The following is a 23080-nucleotide window of genomic DNA, read 5'->3' on the forward strand; positions in this document are numbered from 1 at the left end:
CTATAGGAAAACAATTATTTTAACATATGGTTAGCAATTACTTTTTTATTGTAAAGTCTCTCTCCTCTCTCCTCTCTCTCTCTCTCTCTCTCTCTCTCTCTCTCTCTCTCTCTCTCTGTGTGTGTGTGTGTGTGTGTGTGTGTGTGTGTGTCTGCATTATAGAACACTTAATCCTGGCCAATGCTAGTTGATTTCCTTTATCTTTTTCATAATTCAATCTTGCTTTGATTTAACTTTCAGCTGTTTAGCTTTTACTTATTTCAATGCTACTTTCAAGCCAATTTCATAGCTAAAGCTACATGATCTCAATCTAGGGAGGGTTTCTCCCCCCCTCCCCCTCCCAATTTAATGTTAAACAGTATGGGGGACAAAATGAAATCCTGTTAATACTCCACAGTCCAAAGGTACAGGGAAAAACAGAATAATCATTCATTACAATTACTAAGGGAAATACAAGTACACCATATAAACATGAAGGATGTCATTTTGACTTCAGACAAGGAGTCCCTGCTAATTTACACCCTGTTTCGCTAAACCCTCCCCTCCCCATTCTTTTCTCTTTTTCAGTCTGCATGATGTTTCCTTTCTATAACATGAATGTAATGACCCGTCTCTATAGCTATATAAGCATCTGGGAGTTGTGCAGCTGTACAAATATCTTGCTTGAAGTTCAAGGAAAGGATTGCAAAACATTTTATTCAGCTGATATTTACTGTAAAAAATTTTCACTATAGTTTTTCTCCCCCCCCCCACAAAGAATGCATTTCAGGCAAAAAAGAGACAGTAAAGTGATGAGCTATCTTTTTTTTAAAAAAAAAGATGGGGAAGTTTTGTTGTTAGCTGCGAAGTCGTGTCCAACCCATCGCGACCCTATGGACAACGTTCCTTCAGGCCTTCCTGTCCTCTACCATCTTGTGGAGTCCATTTAAGCTCATGCCTACTGCTTCAGTGACTCCATCCAGCCACCTCATTCTCTGTCGGGGGGGGGGGGGAGTTTAAATGTTATAAAAGCTACTCTGCAACAATGCCCTATTGGTAGCTTGAAACAAGTAATTCATTCTAGTGGTTGTTCCAAATTATGGGAAATTTATTTCTTCTGGCTAGTAAATTAAAAACAATTTAATCAGCAATATCTGATATCACTGTGAATAGGTAAACACACACCTAAAGACAATACCGAGAATTTATTTTTTTTAAAAAATGGAGTTTTGTAAAATAGAAGTTGCCATGTTTTCAAGTGTATTAAAATGAAGTGTATATATTTATTTTTCTAATATACTCCACACCCAGTTAATAAGAAAGAATAGATCATATACTGTCCTGATAGACTATGTCAATCATACTAATTCAATGACAGGATCATATTTAGTGTAATTATGTTCTAATGTGATGTGAAAACCATGTTTACTGAGGATGCTATATCTTCTTTATTAAAATGATATTTCTCCAGAGGAATGCAACCTTTCACAGAATAATGTTATTTACTTGGAGATAAAAGCAAAGCAGAATTTTGTGACTTGATCAAAAATAATTTACAATATCCTTTTATTTCTGTCTCTTATCAACACAACATGTAGAAATGGAATCAGTAACTATACCACAAAAAACAAACAAACAAACCCAAGAACCTGTAAGCACAGTGAATACATTGTTAAAAGGTAGTAAGAAAAAAGCTGAAAAAATTCTATAAAACTAAAAAAACCGAGTCACTATAGGATTATATAAAATTTAATTAAAATTCAAGAACTATTACATGGTGCTACCTTCAAAGGTAAAATAAAACCAGAATTAAAAATTAAGCTGCAGCTACAAGGCCAAGTAACTGGAGATTAGTGACAGCAATATAATTATAGGAGTTACAGAATTTATATTTGCTTAGCCTATCCAGGTGTGGGTTTTTGAAAAGGGAGAAGTTTGGGAAAGTACAATCCAATACTCTGTACCAAGAATCTGAATATGGTGGTTCCAAAGTAGACACAAAGCACTGCTTTCAAAGCTCTAGAACAGATTTTGGAATGCTCACTTGGCTGCTTCTGCTTCACTTTCCCCAGATGTCTGTACACACTACTTGCACAGACAACAGTTCCTTCAAAACTGCCAGCAAAGCTGTCCACACTCACAATGCATAGAAAGTATGGTTAGGCTTTAGAGCTTCCAAGAATGCAGTTATTTTAACAATCCAAGAAGGGTCTTTTCATTGCAAAATACTTCTTTTAAATACTCAGCACAGCTATAAAGCATTAATTAGATCCAGCTTCATATCATGAATTCTTATTTTATTCCCCCCAAAAAGCTTTCAAATGTAATCAGAACCACCCCCCCCCCCCAAAAAAAAAATATATCCTTAAGTACACACTCACTTCTTTGGGTGTCTTTTCATTTGTATATTCCTAACAAAGCTTTTTGTCTTTTCTTTCTATTCTTTCTAAATCTAGTGCCATATTGAACTTAAATAATCACTGCTATTGCAACAGTTTGTGCACTTTTGAATGACAAAGAACTCCAAATTCTGGGATTTTAAATCCATTAATGCGACTACATTTAGGCTACAAAGGAGTAGCCTACAAATGCTTTACGTTTTTTAAAAATAATTTTGTGGAATACATTCAAATGTTTGAACAAAACGTAGATATTTTGCAAGGAAAGCAAGAGAGCTGTCAAACTCTCCCAGGAATTCTAGTCCCCATCTAATAGTCAGGGTAGCAACATACTTATTACAGCTGATTTACAGTTTGTAAAGGAATCTTGGCAGGTGCCCATGTAACATAAGTGCTCAGAACAGTAGAACAACCCTTAAAATAGCTGTATCAAGCTTTCAAGAATGATTTTCACAGCCGCAATGCTCATTCTGACATTACACAGAGTACACATATCTTTAAAGGAAATGGCAAGGTCTTTGATAGTTTTCTGTAATGCCTTTTTATAAATTACTTCCAGAAGAGTAATTGCCATGAAAGAAAGAACTTCCATTATATTCATTAGCATGCTACAATTAAATGCTATTATTATGTAAATTATATACACATACTTGGCCTGAATAGTGTATAAACTGTAACTCTTTCTTTTGACTACACTTGTAATTAATTCATGGTCAACATGAAGTAAACAACTTCCTCATGTTAGAGGGAAGGAGAAAACAAACCAATGTAACAAATGTGACAGGAGGAAATCTAAAAATATTAATCAACTTACATACCTCAAATATAAGATAATTTCTAAACTAGTATAAAAAAAGAGAATGTTATTATAGAAGGGATTCAACAGGCCCACATTATAAGGGACCTTTATCTAGTTGGTTGGACATTATTTTAACAATATTTGCAATATTCAGTAGAATTTATTCTTAAGTTCTGGTTCCCATAATACATTTTTATGAAGTTTACAATAGCAAATATTACAGATGGTACAAGTGTTCTGAATATCTGTCTTAAAGTGCAGACAAATGGCCCCAAATAACTATGCTGCTCTCACTTATAAAGTTCTCAACTACTAAGATAAAGTTCCCAAGAACTAATTGTTTTCTTATAAGTAGTAGAGGATGTTTCAGGTTTGTCAGCCTATCCTGCTCTGTGAACTACAGTGTGCATCAAAGGTCAGCAAAATATTTTCTAGAAATAAAGACTATTTGAATGGCTTTCCTTGAGGCTTTTGTCTTTGGGTGGAACACAAGAGACAATTTAGACTGAATAGCTAGGTGAGGCTTTTTTCAGTTTCTATGCTCCTGGGAATTTTCGAACCTTCCCTTTTAATTTCTATAATTTAAATACACTGTCCATTGTATATAAAAAAGAGCTTCTATCACAGAAGGACGCATCAATTACTTGCTTTCCTACAACAAAGAGAACTGGAAATTGGCAACTTCCCTCACAAACATCCAATGCCATGTAAGTCCAATGCCACTATATAGCCAATTTTGCAGGCTATTATTCTACTAAAAGAAATGCTGTATCTATGTATTGCGTGTGCGTGTGTGTGTGTGTTCTACAAAAATGCTGTGTGTTTATACATATACACATATATACATACACACACACATATATATATACTAAAGTGTGTGTGTGTGTGCGTGTGTGTAAACTTTAGTATTACAATTTACAATAAATTGTGTGCTACCGCTCCAGTATAAAGTGGCCTGGCTAATCTTAACACAACAGTTTTCTTTTAACTTTTTCTAAGAATGAGATAAAATTTCATCACTGTCCACTTATTAACATTAGTGGCAATCTGTAACCCTGAGGTAAAATGTGGCTCTTAGCTACAGAAAAATTCCCAGCTGATCATATTCAGCAAGTAGCAATAATTTCTTAGTGGTTACAATGAGTTAGAACTTTTGTAAAACAGAGTTGGTACTTTTTTCTTGTTCATGTATCCAAGTTAAGCAAACTGGTTATAAATGTTTGATAAGCTGGGATCATGAACTGGATAAGGTACAAAGATACCACATCTCCTTAGATCAGGCATGTCAAACTGCCGGCCCATGGGCCAGATGCGTCACGTTAAAACTGCACTCACCCCATTGCCGGCAATGAGGAAATACGTTGTGCAACGTCATGTGACATCACAAGTTTGACATGCCTGTCTTAGATGATTTAGATCTACTTTAATATTTTGGGGGGAATCTCTGCTTATTTTTAGGAATTCTAAAGTATTCCTCTGATACAGCAAGGACTAGAAATTGGCTTTTTAGCTGTCAAATTAGACAAGGCAAAATATTTTCCCCTATCATTCAGAGGTTCCTGGCATATAGTAAGCACAAGGATTTGTCACATATTGTATATAAGTTATGCAATCAATATAGCACAGCTCCATTTAAAACTGTGGTAATTACACACTCCCATATTGCCTTTGGGCAATACTGTAATTACTTTATGTCATCACAATTAAAATAATTGCTATAAAAAGATCTTGTGCAAATGGTATTTGAAGAAATGTTTTCTCTCATAAGCACAGTATCTTTACTGTTTGTTATTTAGTTATAAATGAATTCTTCAGCCAATTTCCACTCATTCACTCTCCATACCACATACCGCAGTATTATATTTAATACTCACAGCTCCTCAAGATAAGGGAAATTCTTGAAGGCATTCTCTGGTAATCTTGTTATATTGTTCATACTGATGTCCCTAAATGTGGAGAACAAAAAAAAATCTGTGATAAAAATATTTTGATCAACTAAGTTAAAGTATTAAGAGAGTATTTGTAGCTCAGGGTTGAACTTTGAGGTTCTTGGTGCTATCTGAGCTTGGTTATTTTCTTGCAGCCGTTTCATTAGCCAGAGTAGAGTAGAGTAGAGTAGAGTAGAGTAGAGTAGAGTAGGAAGGGACCTTGAAGGTCTTCTAGTCCAGCCCCCTACTCAAGCAGGAGAACCTATAACATCTCAGACAAGTGACTATCTAGCCTCTTTTAAAAAATCTCCAGTGATGGAGCGCCCATGATTTCTGGGAGCAAGCTATTCCACTGGTTAATTGTCCTCGCTGTGAGGAGGTTTCTCCTTAATTCCAGGCGGGTGTGGGGTTTGTTTTCCTCAAGACAACAAGCAAACCCCACTCCTACTAGCACTGATGACACTGCCTAATTGGCTAATCATCTGCAAGAAAACAACTAAGCTCAGAGAGTTTTAAATTAAAATAGCTGAAAGAATACAGTATTGTAACCTGGCATAAATAATGACAATATTAAATGGCAAACCCTAAAACCAAGTAAAGCAAAAACACATATTAAAATTATTTATTTATTTATTTATTTATTTATTTATTTATTTATTTATTTATTTATTTATTGAACTTATATACCGCCCTTCTCCCGTGGGACCCAGGGCGGTTCACAAGGCAATTAAAACATTACAATACAAAAAGTTAATAACAATTAAAATAGATTAAATTATCCTTGATTAAAAATCTAAAACCCCTATAACTCTGATTAAAAACCCAATTACAATAAGTTAAAAATTAAAAATTAAAAGTTCTCAGTCCTGGCCGGAAAGCTCAAAGAGCCAGGTCTTCAGGTCCTGGCGGAACGAACGAAAATCAGGGGCAGTCCTGAGCACTACAGGTAACTGGTTCCAAAGGGCAGGCGCGCCCACAGAGAAGGCCCTCCCCCTGGGTGTTGCCCGCCAACAATCCTTTGCTGCCGGCACCCTGAGAAGGCCCTCCCTGTGGGAGCGCACAGGACGAAGGGAGCTTGATGCCGGCAGCAGGTGTTCCCTCAGATATCCCGGACCCAAGCCATTTAGGGCTTTATAGGTCATCACCAGCACCTTGAATCTCACCCGGAGGGAAACCGGAAGCCAATGCAGCTCGCGGAGCAGAGGTGTTACATGGGAGTATCGGGAGACCCCCATCACAACTCGCGCTGCTGCATTCTGCACCAGCTGAAGCCTCCGAGTGGTCCTCAAGGGCAGCCCCATGTAGAGAGCGTTGCAGTAGTCTAACCGGGAGGTCACGAGCGCATGAGTGACTGTGCGCAAGGCATCTCGGTCCAGATAGGGCCGCAACTGGCGCACCAGGCGAACCTGGGCAAAAGCCCCCTGGTCACGGCTCCTATATGATCTTCAAGACTAAGCCGCGAGTCCAGGAGGACACCCAAGTTGCGAGCCCTATCGATGGGGGGGTAACACCTCACCCCCCATCATTAAAGATGGAATAGAATGGTTCACTCGAGATGCCTGTATGCACAGCCACTCAGTCTTGGCAGGATTGAGTCGGAGCCTGTTTCTCCACATCCAAACCCGAACCGCCTCCAGGCAACGGGACATCATGTCGAGGGCATCACTGAGTTGGTTTGGGGTGGAAAGAAAAAGTTGGGTATCATCAGCGTACTGATGATACCCCAACCCAAAACACGAATGATCTCACCCAGCGGCTTCATATAGATATTGGAGGGGAGAGAGGACCGACCCCTGAGGAACTCCACAAACGAGAGACCTCGGGGCGGACCTCTGCCCTCCCGTCAACACCGACTGTGAACGGCCCAAGAGGTAGAACCACCGTAAAACAGTGCCCCCCACTCCCAACCCCCTGAGACGTCGCAGCAGGATACCATGGTAAATTGAGTAATTTAACATTCAAAGGCCTCGAGTGTCAATTCCATGAATCAACTACCCACAAAATGAAGACAATACATGTAGTCCTCAACTTATAACCGCAATTGAGCACAATTTTTTTTAATTTTAAATGAGAAATTTATTAAGTGAGTTTTGCCCAATTTTATGACTTTTCTTGCCACATTTGTTAAGTAAATCACTGCAGTTGTCAAATTAATAGCACAATTATTCAGTGAATCTGGTTTCTCCATTGACTTTGCTTGTCAGAAGGTCTCAAAAGGGGATCACATGACCCTGGGACACTGCAACCACCATAAATGTAAAGTCAGTCAACAAGAACCTGAACATAAATCAGATGACCATGGGGCTCCAAGTGTCAGTGCTCGCTGCTTACACAAGTGGGGCTGCACACGCATGCTGATCCACCACTGGCACAGTGTGGGTCTGGGTAGAACACGAACAACTGTTTTGTAACAATCCATTTAAATTTCTTTAGTTGACAATTCATTTAGATTTCTTTCTTTTTATACTTCTTACTTTAGATATTTACTGAACAACCCAATACATTTGAGGTACTTGTTTGTATCTTTCATACAGCTTCCCTGTGAGTATCATCATACAAAATGGTTAGACATTTTGAAATAGAATTCTAGAAACAGAAACTTCAAATGTAACAAGAACTTAAAATGTATATAAAATTATCCTTATTCAGATAAGACTACTAATTTAGGTACTTAGCTCACTAGTGGGATTCAGCCGGTTTGCACCACTTCAGCAGAACCGATAGCTAATTTTTTGTTGCCCAGGCCCAGAATGGACTTCCAGAAGCGGCATCCACACAGAGAACAGGTTGTTCACATATTTGAATCCCACCACTGACTTAGTTGTACATGTTTCCCCAACTCAGAACTATAACTGCACTGCATTTGTTTGATTGCAGTTATCAGGACATCTATGCACACATGAACTCTGCATTTTATTAAAGCTATGTTGTATTACTATTGAAAGTTTTTTTTAAAAAAAAGAGCACCATGAATTTAAACATTCATAACAATCTCTTCCTTTAAAAGAAAGCAAAAGCAAAAGAAGAGAAATGAACACATTCAAACCTTAAAAATTAAGCCCTGAAGCTGATAAGTATGTAGTAAGAACATGTCTCAGCTCTAACATGGTCATACTTTTCTGTAAATTTTAAAAAAAACAAAACTCCTCAAGGTAATTGTTTTAAACAGACTTGAATTTCACTCCACAAACAAATGCAGACAAGTACTTACATGGCAGGCATGCAAAACAATTTGTTGGTTTCCTCTCATAGGAAGAGAGACTGAAGAGGATAGTTTTCCTTATGGATGATCAATTACTTTTAATATTAGAAGTCACATCATTGGAAGGGAGGATGAAAAAGGAGGCTGATGACCCAGACTGTTACAACAGTATTTATTTAAATGGGTAGGTTCAGACGAATAAGTCTTTCTGCCTATCTACTTAACAATCTGAACAGATTCAAGCTATCATACAAAGTATTCTAGTCCCTTTCTCTTAGCCCAGCCCATCTCAGAATCTTTGCTGTGGAGAAAAATAGGAGGAGGGAAGGTGTGTTGGATATGTTTGCCACCTTGAGTTATTTGTAAAGTAAAGGCAAAATACAAATAAATAACAATAGACACAACTTAATTGTAATTGTTCTTGCTATTATTATTATTTTCAGACAGCACTTAATATACTAGCATATTAATCTTGTCTTCCCCTTCTCACCACAATAGATGTATCAATTAAAGCCATCCATTCTTAATCCTATTTCTTCTTTTACTATGAATACTTTTCAAAGTACGGTGGTACCTTGGTACTCAACTGCTTTGAAACTCATCAAATTTGGTACTCAATGCATTTTGACTTGAAAATTTTGTCCTGGTAGTCATGGTTTATGTGGTACTCAATGCACAAGCTAGAACTTCTTGGTGTTGGCTGCCTTGTGACTCACATTATTCCTTATGGGAAAAATTTGTTTGGTACTCATCGTTTTTGGCACTCATTGGAACCAAATAACTTTGAGTACTGAAATACCACTGTATCCCATTCTCACTGCATTTAACTTACTTTTATTTCGCTTAGATTAAGTAGTTAATATTCAACTGTAACAAAATAAGCAAAAGCACGCTATTATGCAGTCATGTGCACTTTTAAAAAAAAATAATGTTCTCTGCAGCAGATCACATACTATTCACCTCCTTTATCCATTTGCCTATCTCTAGTAAAGGTGCATACATTAATCTTCTTGCTCTATTTTTTTCTATTCATATATAACTTGCAATCATCATACACAATTACCTTTGTTTTTGATGCATTTTCAGACCTGTAATGAACAGTATAGTGATAAAATAAATAGCCAATACTCCAGAAGATAGGCTTAAAATACAGGAGGATCTGGACAGACTCAAACACTGGGTGCTATCTAACAAAATGAAATTCAATGGTGAAAAAAGTAAGGTTCTACATTTAGGCAGGAAGAATCAAATGAACAGGTATAGTATAGGTGGAACCTTGCTCAATAGTAGTAACTGTGAGAGGGATCTCGGAGTCCTAGTAGACAATCACTTCAATATGAGCCAGCAGTGTGCTGCAGCTGCCAAAAAAGCCAACACAGTGCTAGGCTGCATTAACCGAGGGATAGAATCAAGATCAAGTGAAGTACTAATACCACTTTACAATGCTTTGGTAAGGCCACACCTGGAATACTGCATCCAGTTTTGGTCACCATGATGTAAAAAAGATGTCGAGACTCTAGAAAGGGTACAGAGAAGAGCAACAAAGATGACTGGGGGACTGGAGGCTAAAACATATAGGGAACGGTTGCTGGAATTGGGTATGTGTAGTTTAATGAAGAGAAGAGTGAGGGGTGACATGATAGCAGTGTTCCAATATCTCAGGGGCTGCCACAAAGAAGAGGGAGTCAAGCTATTCTCCAAAGCACCTGAAAGCAGGACAAGAAGCAACGGATGGAAACTAGTCAAGGAGAGAAACAACCTAGAACTAAGGAGAAACTTCCTGACAGTTAGAACAATTAACCAGTGGAACAACCTGCCTCCAGAGGTGGTGAATGCTCCAACACTGGAGGTTTTTAAGAAGAGACTGGCCAGCCATTTGCCTGAAATGGTATAGGGTTTCCTGCCTGACCAGGGGGTTGGACTAGATGACCTCCAAGGTCCCTTCCAACTTATTATTATTAAAATGGCATAATCTGCAAATAAAAATACATATAGCCACACCCAACACACATTTAGTATCACCTCAAGCATTGCTTATATATTTATCCAACAGTATATTAACTACGATCATGTAACTCTTCTTTGTCTCTCTACCTCACTAGTGTTCAAACATTCACTAGGCATTCCTTTACATTATTTACTTCAATCATATATTGCTTTTATCATAGCTTCATATTCTCATATTTGCTTCATAGTTTCATATTCTCATATTTGCACAAAAGTCCCACAAACCTATTATCATATGCTTTCTCTAAATCAACAAGTATACAATAAACTTTCTTACACTCACATATTTCTCAATGACCAGCTACAGAGAAAAATTTGGTCTGTATACTCTTTGCCTCATATAAAGCTGTATCACCCTTAACAAATTTTGCTCATTGTCAGCTTTCACATCCTTTACACAAGTGGCCCCCAACCTTTTGGGCACTAGGGACCAGTTCCATAGAAAGAGGTTTTTCCACGGACTGGAGGGCGTCATGGTTTCACGTGCTGCCTGCATCTTATGGATGGGGCTTCACTTATTTGCGTGAACCATTTTCTGGCATGCCGCAGACCAGTGCCGGTCCATGAACCGGGGGTTGGGGACCTCTGCTCTACACCACAATTTTTCCAGATTTTTGCCAGGTGACCATAGCAGACTCCAATCCCCCATATAGTTTTTGTATTCATTTATGCTACCTTTCCTTTGGTGTATAGGAACAACAATGATATTGCCCAAATGTCAAGCCTAGATGTAGTCTTGAGACATACATTAAACAAATCACAAAACTGTTCCATAAACCAAGCATAGACCTATTTTAATATTTCAATAGTTATACCACCAAAAAATTTCATTTTAGCATTTTAACTTTTCTCACAGCACTTACTACTTTCTTTGCATACTCCCTCCAGCATTTCCTTACTATACTTTCATTGCAAATTATCTTCTACTGCCACCATTCATTGTAATACAACACTAAATACTGCAAAGGGGAAACTTTATTTCACACAGGTTAATTAATGCTGATTAAATGTAACTTAGTTCATAAGACCATTTATTTTCCACTATGCCCATTTTTCAACTTTTCTAAAAGTACTATTTAATTCCACCAAATCACATGGTTCACATCAACTAAGCGGCTCCCTTTGAGAAATTCAGATCAATATGTATTCATGAAATAAGGAAAAAGGGAAAAAAATGAAATCCCTTACGAATTGCAAAGAAATAACATCCATGAAAACCATTATTTGCTATTTTTCTGCACAATGTTTTTTTAAAAATATGTATTGTTACAACTAAAAGTATTCACATGTAACTAAAAAGAACTGGATTGAATTATGTTTTATATAATCCTCAAATGGAGTGGAATACAATATCTGTCCCAGTGAAACCAGAAGAGTTGGTTTTCAATACTTATTGTAAAAAGACTTTCTAGTCTAGGAACACAAGGTGAAAGGTTAAGAAAATTAAGGTACAATTTTAGGAGGTGTATTATTCTCATAATTAATATACATGAAATAAACAATAGGTCCATGGTAGCAGAGGGCACCCACTAAAATCACAATTAAAAAGGACAATAAAACACTCCCAAACCAATATTTACAAAGAGACACAAAGTATGGCAATTGCCTCATAAGGAATGTATTGTCTAACTGATAGAAATGTATGAAATGTTAAGCACAACCAAACTGTTTTTGCAGATGGGAGAATTTTGAATAGCAAATGTATAGAAAAATGCATGGGCAAGACAGAGCAAGGAAAGTGTGGCTCTCAAGTATTATGTCAATGGGAACTGTAGTCTAACATTTATGGAAGCCTGTGAGATACTGAAAAAGTGATATTGGCATACTATAAAAAACTATGCAACAAAACTTTCCAGACAGTAAAAGCCCAGGATTTTTAACACTGCTTAGTGATGAACAGACCAGTCAAGTCTCCTTAAGAAAGAATTTCATAAAACAGGGAGCCAGCAGAGTTTTCCAGTCAATATATTTTCATCCCCAGTATCAACCTAAAATTTATATCCAGATAATTATTTGCTAAGTAAACTATTATCACTGTATGCTTTGATTTGGGAAAGGGGAGTCCTCATCTGTCTGGATGGTGTTGAAGAAAGTTCTGTCACCTTCTTCTCCCATTAATACAACAGTGTTGACAACTGCTAAGAAAGATGTGCTGGCTCCTCTCGTTGAAATTAAGAGAAGATATATACAGTATAAACACCACTAAAGACTGTTAATCTATTCAGTGTGTTTCTGAATGGATGTTGCCATAAATACAGTAACTCAGCTGGAAGAGTGTGGGAAGTCAATGAATATAACTGATGTATTAATGATGGTGAAAAACATTTAAAATAAATTCAGTAAATTTATTAAAGAGGTTTCTTTAACTTTATAATCTAGCCTACTTTCCTTGCATTTTCCAGTGGTCTCCTATCCAAGCATTAACCTGGTCTGATTCTGCTTGGTTGTTTTTTTAAATCATCGAACTTACTGAATTACTGCCATCTGCTATGATGGATATTTAGAGAGGAATTTGAAAAAAGTTGTATCTCCTACAGGTTTGTTATGGAAAACTATGGGCTATCAGATAGCTTTTCCTAGTAGTTCTTCTAAATAGTTAGTTCTTCTAAAGAGTCGGAAACGACTAGCACGCATGTGTGGGGGAACCTTTACCTTTTTACCATCTTTGTTAATGAAGAACAAGAAAGGCCTTTTCCTGCATACCTGGAAATTGCCATTCCAGAACTATCCCCATATTTTTTGTAGCTTATTTTTAAACACTAAAAATATTAAATTTTGAGATTCAAGCAATGTTTTTACAGAAGCATACCAGATCATATCAAAAGTGGGATTTTTAGAAATAGTTTTACTGGCAGGTATGACTGATACATTTCTAGAATTTCTGGTTTCATGCTTGCCGCTCTTTAGAAAAGGATTTTGCTATGTCAAAATAATCTGACAGACTTAAATTCACTGTTTCTAAAATGTAGCATAACATTAAAAATACTTGCATGATTTATGTTTTATTTGCTTTTATACTACATACGGATTCCAGTTAACCAAGATAAAGCATTGGCAAAACTGATTTCACGTTACATCCTAGGAAAGTGCCAAAGATACGCAATGGAATTTGCCACCAAAAGATTAAGCTGCAGTGTGAAACAGGTTGTGAATGCAGGACTATACTTGAAAAGACATGTGTGATACCCATACCTAAACAATTTCACACCCTGAACTGAGGGTTTTGAAAGATTTGTTTTAATTAAAAGAAAATTAACAGAGCAATCGATAAGCTGCAAGTGAAGCAACAATCCTCTGCAAATCCATCTTTATTTTCACATTTTAAGAATGTATGGGGTTCCTTAGTAGAGGGCAAAGGCAACATTAAAAAAAAGTGTTGTTACCATTTGCTAGTAAAAGCAGGGAGAACAACTTAGAAGATATTAGTTTCTGGTGTAGATGTATTAATGTATAAATGTCTTTATTTAGTGTATGTGTTAATCCAGTTTATCTAAAAATACTCTGTTTGCCAGAATTGTTTGTACTTATTTCTCTGAAATGGATATTTTGCTTTGCTCTGTGAGAAGCAAATATGTAATTTGATATTCAGAAGTCATATCTATATCTATATCTATATCATCTATATCTATATCTATCTATCATCTATCTATCTATCTATCTATCTATCTATCTATCTATCTATCTATCTATCTATCTATCTATCTATCTATCTATCTATCTATCTATCATCTATTGCATTTAACTTTTTGGCTAGATATTTCCTTCTTAGCCTTGTCATTTTTATTTTATAAAATAGAATTTTCAGCAGAAATTTGAAAATTCAAAACTATGGTTTTGGAATTCAAATTTTATCTCTGGTTTGTTTCTAATTTCTCGGGCAAATTACATTTATTTTTGACTTTTTAGTTTGATTCAAAGGAAATGCATGTTTTATAACTCTTTTCCCCCCCACCAGAATACTATTTGTGATTACACACATATGGTCACCAGATGGGTTACCTATTGGTTTATTTGAATTACTGACTTCATAATTTCTCTTTCAAGAATTCACACCAGAACTTTTAAATACTAATTTATTAAACTTATATGCTGCTCAACACTCAATGGCTCATAACAGATATTACATTTCCATTCAATCAAGATGTGCAATATCACATTCTTGTATTCTAAAAAATTAGTGCAAATTACTAGTAAGGTTTATGAAAAAAATAATATTATGGATTATGAATATTTTACTTCCAAAACTATTATATTATGCTATAATTACCTTGGTTAAAACGTAATTTATGTAGCAAAAACGTTCAGAAGGCAAAAGACACTAACCCTTGAGTAAATCATAAAAAGACATTAAAAATTAATCTCATCCCTCTAGAACAAGAAAGAAAAACATCAGATTCCATTTTATATACTGGAATATATTTCTAAAATATTTTTTACAAAAGCAAATAAATGCTAATTGTAACCATTGTTTGCTTCATGTCTATGGAGATTCTCAGTCATCCAGGTCATGGTTGTCCCGAAGGTGGTCTTTCAAGAGGCAACTGGATTTTCTTGAGAAAGAAAGTCCAGTTGCCTCTTGAAAAAGCATCTTTGGGACATTGTTTGTTACAGGTGGTCCTTGCTTAATGACCATTTATTAAACAACCATTCAAATTTGTGATGACACTGAATGAATACAAAATCAATGGGGAAGCTGGCAGGGAAAATCACAAGTTGTGATTGCAAAGATGTCTTGCTTAACAGCAGCAGCAAAAAAGGTAATGAAACTGGACCTGATCATGTAATGCTTTAATGTCAAATTTTCTGTTCTTTATTGTGATTGTACCTCTAGGATTAGCTGTATAATAATTAAGTGTTCATAGGGACAGGGGTTGCTCCTCTGTCCTGGTCCTATTAGATCTCTCAGCGGCGTTCGATACCATCGACCATGGTATCTTACTGCGGCGTCTCAGGGGGCTGGGAGTGGGAGGCACCGTTTTACGGTGGTTCTCCTCCTACCTCCAGGGCCGCTCGCAGTCGGTGTTGACAGGAGGGCAGAGATCCGCCCCGAGGTCTCTCATTTGTGGAGTCCCTCAGGGGTCGGTTCTCTCGCCTCTCCTGTTCAACATCTATATGAAGCCGCTGGGCGAGATCATTCGTGGTTTTGGGGTGGGGTATCATCAGTACGCTGATGATACCCAACTTTTTCTTTCTACCCCGAACCAACCCAGTGATGCCCTCTCCGTGATGTCCCGGTGCCTGGAGGCGGTTCAGGTCTGGATGGGGAGAAACAGGCTTCGTCTCAATCCCGCCAAGACTGAGTGGCTGTGCATATCGGCATCTCGGGTTAACCAAGTTATTCCATCCTTAATGATGGGGGGTGAGGTGTTACCCCCCGTCGATAGGGCTCGCAACTTGGGCGTCCTCCTGGATTCACGGCTCAATTTCGAAGACCATATAGGAGCCGTGACCAGGGGGGCTTTTGCCCAGGTTCGCCTGGTGTGCCAGTTGCGTCCCTATCTGGACCGAGACGCCCTACGCACAGTTACTCATGCGCTTGTGACCTCCCGTTTGGACTACTGTAACGCTCTCTACATGGGGCTGCCCTTGAAGATCACTCGGAGGCTTCAACTGGTGCAGAATGCGGCCGCGCGAGTTGTAATGGGGGTTTCCCGATACTCCCATGTAACACCTCTACTCCGTGAGCTGCATTGGCTTCCGGTTGCCCTCCGGGTGAAATTCAAGGTGCTGGTTATCACCTATAAAGCCCTACATGGCCTGGGTCCGGGATATCTGAGGGAACACCTGCTGCCGGCATCAAATGCCCTTCGCCCAGTGCGCTCCCACAGGGAGGGTCTGCTCAGGGTCCCGCCGGTAAGAGACTGCCGGCGGGTGACACCCAGGGATAGGGCCTTCTCGGTGGGAGCGCCTGCCCTCTGGAACCAGCTGCCGGTGGAGCTGAGAACTGCCCCCGACCTTCGATCATTCCGCCGGGGCCTGAAGACCTGGCTCTTCGAGCTCTCGGGCCCAGACTGAGGAGGAATTTTTAATTTGGGGTTCTTTTTAACTGACTACAGGGTTAATTTAATATTTTTTAATTTGGTTCTTAATTTTTGTATTTTGGATTTTTAATTCCCTGTAAACCGCCCTGAGTCCTCAGGGAATAGGGCGGTATATAAATATAACTAAATAAAATATGAAAGACCTTAAATGTTCTGATGGAAAGTCTCAAGAGAGTAGTTTTGATCTATGTTCAGCACTTACAAAATTTTCCCTAAAAATTGCCTGTTAATGGTTGTAGAGAAAGCCTGAGCCGCACATCTGAGCTTAGGCCAAAGAAGTTGACAATAAAGATGGCAGTTCATTAATAAATAATGGAGAAATCTTAATCTACATTTTATGATTGTAGTGTGAAACCCTAGAGAAGCTATTGTATCTCAAACTAATTGTAAAAAGTATCACTAAATAAACAGAACAAATACTTCTGTATTTTATGCACATGGTTCTTCTTTGTTCCAACAAAGTTCTGAAGCATATACTTTTCAAATATGTGATGATTCTGAAAACAAAACCTCTCCCTTTTCAGATTAAGTCTTTAAACTTATTTAGGGAGGGGATTGGTGTTTATATTCACGTCTGCTCCTTGCACAGGAAAACCATTTCTTCAGCATTTGTCAACTTCCATTTATTCATGTCATGCTGTTCATTACTTTCAACCATAATGTTCTAACTTGTTTTTCTGAAACAGCAACAGCTCTACATATTCTGTTCATGTGGAAACTCTAACAATTGCCATAAGTGTCATACAATAGGGTTTATATGGAATTAGTATCTATGTTATTGCATGCCAGCCATAAAAAAATTACATATTTGTAAAACAAGGAGTGTAGAGGTTGGTTTAGGCAGGACTTTTTTTCTCATAGAACGCTCAGAACGGTGTTCTGGCACCTTTCTTTGCACAAAAAAACTTTTGCACAAGCTGTGCTACTCCCTCTATTGGCTTTCGAAAGCCTATTGGCTTTTGAAAGCCAATAGGAATTGCTGCTGAGCGCGCCAAAAGACAAAGGCAAGTTGTCTGCAACGAAGGCGAATTGGCAGGAACTTTCACCATCTCAACTAGGTAAGTGAGGATCAGGAGGCAGGGGTGGTGGTGCTGCTATGGGCAGGGGCGCGGAAGGCATCGGTGGCGGGCTGCCCCAAAAGTTGGAGCAGCTGGTGCTGTGGGAGCTGCGGGGCCCGCTCTACATGGGACTGCGTGGGGCAGGCGGCGTCGCGGCTACGGGTGGGGGGTGGCGGTGGTGGGCTGCCCCCCGAGGCCAGAATCAGCACCGGAAAAGGTAGTGTGGCAGCCGTGAGGCCCGGTCTACACAGCATGGCAGGCGGCGCAGCTGCGGTGGCTGCAGGCAGGGGTGTGGGGTGGCGGTGGTGGGCTGCCCCCCAAGGCCGGAGTCAGCGCTGGAGCAGCTAGTGTGGCAGCCGTGGGGCCCGCTCTACAGGGCGGGGCTGCCAAGGCAGCTGCAGGCTCTGGGCACGGAGGTGACGCATGTGGGGCGCGGCAGGCGGCTGAGCTTCCACAGGCCAGGCCAGATGGTGGTCTATCCGGTGCTGAATGCCTGCCGCCACCTCCGCTGCCTGCCCTGTGCAGCTGCTCCAACACTGACTCCGGCCTCGGGGGGCGGCCCACCGCCACCCCCCCACCCGCAGCCTCCCCAGCAGCGCCACCTGCCCCACCGTGTAGAGCAGGCCCCACGGCTGCCACACTACCTGCTCTGGTGCTGACTCTGGCCTCAGGGGGCAGCCCACTGCCGCCCCCGACCCCAGCCAACCCAGCAGCGACACCGCCCACCCCACGCAGCCCCCTGTAGAGCAGGTCCCACGGCTCCCACAGCACCAGCCGCTCCGGCTCCAGCTCCAGGGGACTCCGCCAGCGACGCCTGGCCCAGCTGCCTCAGTAAGTTCGTGAGACATCAAAAAGCAAGACAAAAAAGGGTTTCCTTGCAAGCAGAAGGGGAGGATATTCTAAATAAGTTCACACATCATATTATTAGGCCATAGTTTTCTGTGTATGCCCCCAAACTGACTTATTTAGGACATACACTGTGTTTCAAATGTTGCTTTGCAATGACTGGATTCAAACATCACTTTAAGCAGCAAATGATTGGTCCACTTTAGCATATTTGCCGAATCCAGATTAGATGCATAATTTATGGTATATATAAAATATGAATAAATATAGTATACCTAGACTGTGGGTCCATATGTATGAATCCTGCCAATGGTGATTTATTACAGTTAAACAATATGGCTCAGTATAATGTGTGAATCCATAAAAAACTAGCATTATTTCAGACAAGGATTTGCCTGTTTTCAAAAATAATCTACAGTACTCAGTTCCAGAATACAGTAATAATACAATAAAACTACCACAATACAAGCTTCCCCCTTTTGTACTGGTGTTGTGATGTAAGGGGTGGAATTTGTGTCATATTTTAATACATCCCGCTTCCCAGTGATTGTGTAGGTATGGCTGAGTGACAAAAATCCAGATAATTAGTATGTGTGTGTGTGTGTGTGTGTGTGTGTGTGTGTGTGTATATACACACATATACATATACATATACATACATACACACACATATACACACACACATATACATACATACATACATATATATATATATATATAATAAGTATTTGTCAAGGCTTTTTGAAAGCACCTTGCTAATTAAGTTCGAAATGGCCATCTCAGCCTCCCAAAATTCTTTATTAGCAACTTGAATAATTTGCGTGTATATATATATATATATATATATATATATATATATATATATATATATATATATATATATATATATATATATATATATATATATATATATATATATATATATATATATATATATATATATATATATATATATATATATATATATATATATATATATATATATATAAACAAATTGAGAGTTCTAGCACCTTTTTTTTTAGAAAAAAAGCACTGGGTTTAGGAGTTCTGGGAGTAAAGTTTCAGAGCACAGACTTTTTGGCTTCATCCTATCACTTTGGAATAGCTTCCCTATCCTGTTAGTAGTATTGCAGCAGTTATTGCAGGTAGCAATCTGGTAAATCAATATCTGTAAGATATTATGTTCCACAAGGTAATCAGAGGAACCCATAGCAAATTCCAATTCTGTCCTATGAGATATAGTAGCAAAACATTTGCTGCAACAGAAAGTACACAATAGATAAATAAGAATATCTGCTTTTGCTAGCAATGATTTAAGAATTCAATTTTTGTTTAAAATTAAGGTTTTTTAAAAAAAGAAAAAGTGCTATTTTGAGAGCTAAGTAGCTGAGATGAGGTTTTCCTCACCTACCCAGTATTCTTTTAAAAACTCAGTGAATTTAGACGTTTATCAAGATGAATGTGCTGCCTCTTCAAGCACCTCTAGGCAGCTTAACAGTAAAATTAAAGCATCAATAAAAATGCATGAATAAATATATCACTCACTGCCATTGGGTTGAAACCCTATTAATTGAATGCTCTTTTAAAGGGAAATATCTTCAACAGTTTCCCCAAAAAACTGAAAAGATGAGAGTTTGTTGTTCCAGAAACAAATTTAATTGTTCATTCCTTGATATAATTAAATCCTTGTGTATGGTGTCATACCTCTTGCCAGTATATGCCAGTAACAATATTTTAAAAATATTTTAACGCTAACCCAAAAGTGTTTTTCCAAAGGCAAAGTCCAGTTGCCTTTGGAAAAAGCACTTTAGGGACAACCATAACCTGGATGACTGAGAATCTCCATAGATATTATTCTTGCATGACACAGAGTTGAATGGAAGGACATCAAATGCTTCAAGAACTTCTAAAATGCATGAAAGATGTACAGTTTATTACAATTAGTCAATGAAGAAACTTCATTACCAAAGGGAATAGTAATTTGATATCAGGCCCCGAGAACCAAGAAATGCAAATAGAATTAACTTCTGAACAATTAGCACTTTGACTTGTATACTGCTTCACAGTGCTTTACAGCCCTAAGTGGTTTACAGAATCAGCATATTGCCAACAATCTGGGTCCTCATTTTACCAACCTTACAAGAATGGACGACAGTCAACCTTGAGCTGGTGAGAATCGAACTGCTGAACTGCTGGAAGCCGGCAGTCAGCAGAATTAGCTTGCAGTACTGCATTCTAACCACTGCACCATCATGGGTGCTTATTGTTCTTCACCTACAGAAATCTTGCTATAAACTAAAGCAATTACTTGCATTACTATAAATATTCTCTGAGAATTTCTAGAGCTGAGTCTTCTTAACTCTCTTTCTCCTGACCAAGCTATCTAAGCTTGACCAAGCTATCCAAAACTATCTCTTTGCAAGGAAAGCAGCCCTTTCCTTCTGGGAATCCTGATCACATTCCACCACATCTGAGTTTAAATACATTCTATGCATTTGTCTTAATATGAATGTTTATATGAAACAGTTTTGACTTTTTCAAGTGCTTCTCATTTTCACCAAGTTGCATAATTATAAAGATAGTGAAATGCATACTGCTTTTCAAAAGACATACTTTAAGAATATGAATTCAGAATTCTTACTGCAGATATATGATTAGGGTTCTAATCAAGTTAAACAGAGCAAAGTTCTGTTAGTTTTTATATCTTCAGATTTATTAAATTATGTACACTGCATATTTTCCTTTTGGCTCTCTAGAACACAGGTCGGCAACCCGCGGCTCCGGAGCCGCATGCGGCTCTTTGAGCCGTCTCCTGCGGCTCCCAGCCGCCCGGTGCGCGCGCACCTCTTCGAACGGGCAGTGGTGCGCGCGCACCTCTCCAAATGGAGAGTGGCACCGCCCGTTTGGAGAGGTGCGCGCGCACCTCCCCGAATGGGCGGAGGTGCGCACGTACCTCCGCGCAAACGGGCCGCGGTGTCGTTCTTTGAGGAAGCTGCCGCGGCCCGTCTGCAAAGCTGCCGAAAGCGGCAGCTTTGCAGATGGGCCACGGCAGCTTCCTGAAAGAGCGACGCCGCGGCCCGTTCCGAGAGGTGCGCGCGCACCTCCCTGAATGGGCGGAGCTGCGCGCGCACCTCCCCAAACCTTTGGAGAGGTGCACGCGTACCTCCGCGCGAACGGGCCGCGGCGTCGTTCTTTGAGGAAGCTGCCACGGCCCGTCTGCAAAGCTGCCGAAAGCGGCAGCTTTGCAGATGGGCCAAGGCAGCTTCCTGAAAGAGCGACGCCGCGGCCCGTTCCGAGAGGTGCGCACGCACCTCCCCGAATGGGCGGAGCTGCGCGCGCACCTCCCCAAACCTTTGGAGAGGTGCGCGCGTACCTCCGAGCGAACGGGCCGCGGCGTCGTTCTTTGAGGACGCTGCCGCAGCCCGTCTGCAAAGCTGCCGAGATGGGCCAAGGCAGCTTCCTGAAAGAGCGACGACGCGGCCCGTTCCGAGAGGTGCGCGCGCACCTCCCCGAATGGGTGGAGGTGCGCGTGTACCTCCGTGCGAACGGGCCGCGGCGTCGCTCTTTGAGGAAGCTGCCGCGGCCCGTCTGCAAAGCTGCCGAAAGCGGCAGCTTTGCAGACGGGCCGTCGCCGTCGGGCAACCGGGAACCGGTTCCATCTCACTTTTTTAAAAAATGGCAACCGCGTGCGTCTGCGCATGCGCGTGCATGGACACGCGCACGCGGCTCCCAGTTTTTTTAATTTGTGATGGAACCGGTTCCCGGTGGCTCTTTTGCTTTTTTAGGTTGCCGACCCCTGCTCTAGAACAAGTGCTGACAATTCTTTGTCTAGCTAGAATTTGAACTGTTAGTGAACAGGTGCATTATGTTATCTATGTTTCCACTTAAATGTGTGTGAGGACTTGAGATCATGGGGGGGGGGGAAGATGACAAAACTAAGTAGAAAATCTTGCTTGACTGATTCAGTATGGAATATCCTTGAAATCAAGCCAGGACATTAGGGAGGAAAAACACAGGCATTTACATATTTGAGGTTTGAGAATTTATACCATGTTCCAAAACTTTTCAGTAGAATAGGAAGCCTTTCCACCATACTAATTTTGAAATATAGGAACCACTTCTTTAATACATGAAATTCTTTTTTAAAAAAAGTATGGAATACATCCAGGTAAAATGTCATGTTAAGAATGTTATGGAGTTGCAGATGTCCAGATGAAAACATTGCAGTCTAGCACAACTCAGCAAAACAGCAGAGATGATACAGAGGTGAAGACCGACAGCCAGGCTATACGCCCAAACTAAAAGAGCTTTTCAGAAAAAAAGATAAGGTATGAGATTGCCCACAGGAGCCACACAACGAAAACATGATATACTCACAGCGTTCATGTGAAGTTTCCTTAAGAGACACTGGGTGTGCCCTATCCACTTTCTAAAGCATGTTTAAATGGGAGCGAAACTAAAGTGTAAGGAGACCTTATCACAACACCTAAAGCCATCTGGAGAAGTGCACCTTCCATCCGAGAAAAATTAGAAGAAAAGAAACTAATTACAATTTTTTTTAAAAAAAAAAATTAAATGCAAAATATTTTGGAATGCAAAAGTTAAAAAGCAGAATAAAGGGAGAGTTAAATCTGGAATATTGCCTTATTTAAAGATAAGGGTTAGGGTACACACACTCTCATAAGGTAACTGGATAGTACTTTATTCTTACACATGTACTGTTATCACATATTGGTGCAGAATAATGCTTTACTATTGCTAACCTTATTCTCCCTTTTAGATAGCATGGAATAGTATTATATTTTATTGCTTTTATAATAA

At 39.6% G+C, this 23080-nt stretch overlaps 1 protein-coding gene across 2 annotated transcripts in view; it reads right to left on the bottom strand.

Annotated features, from left to right (window-relative positions):
- The window catches only part of LGR4 (leucine rich repeat containing G protein-coupled receptor 4), a 90119-nt gene that overhangs the window by 39357 nt on the left and 27682 nt on the right, over window positions 1-23080 (bottom strand). For both annotated transcript variants that reach the window (XM_081330282.1, XM_081330281.1), the window contains exon 2: window positions 5052-5123. In XM_081330282.1, coding sequence (XP_081186408.1) covers window positions 5052-5123 — 72 coding nt within the window. The remainder of the gene's footprint in view (window positions 1-5051; window positions 5124-23080) is intronic.

The sequence above is a fragment of the Vipera berus genome (assembly GCF_964194415.1).
Source record: "Vipera berus genome assembly, chromosome: 1".
In the NCBI taxonomy this organism is placed as follows: domain Eukaryota; kingdom Metazoa; phylum Chordata; class Lepidosauria; order Squamata; family Viperidae; genus Vipera; species Vipera berus.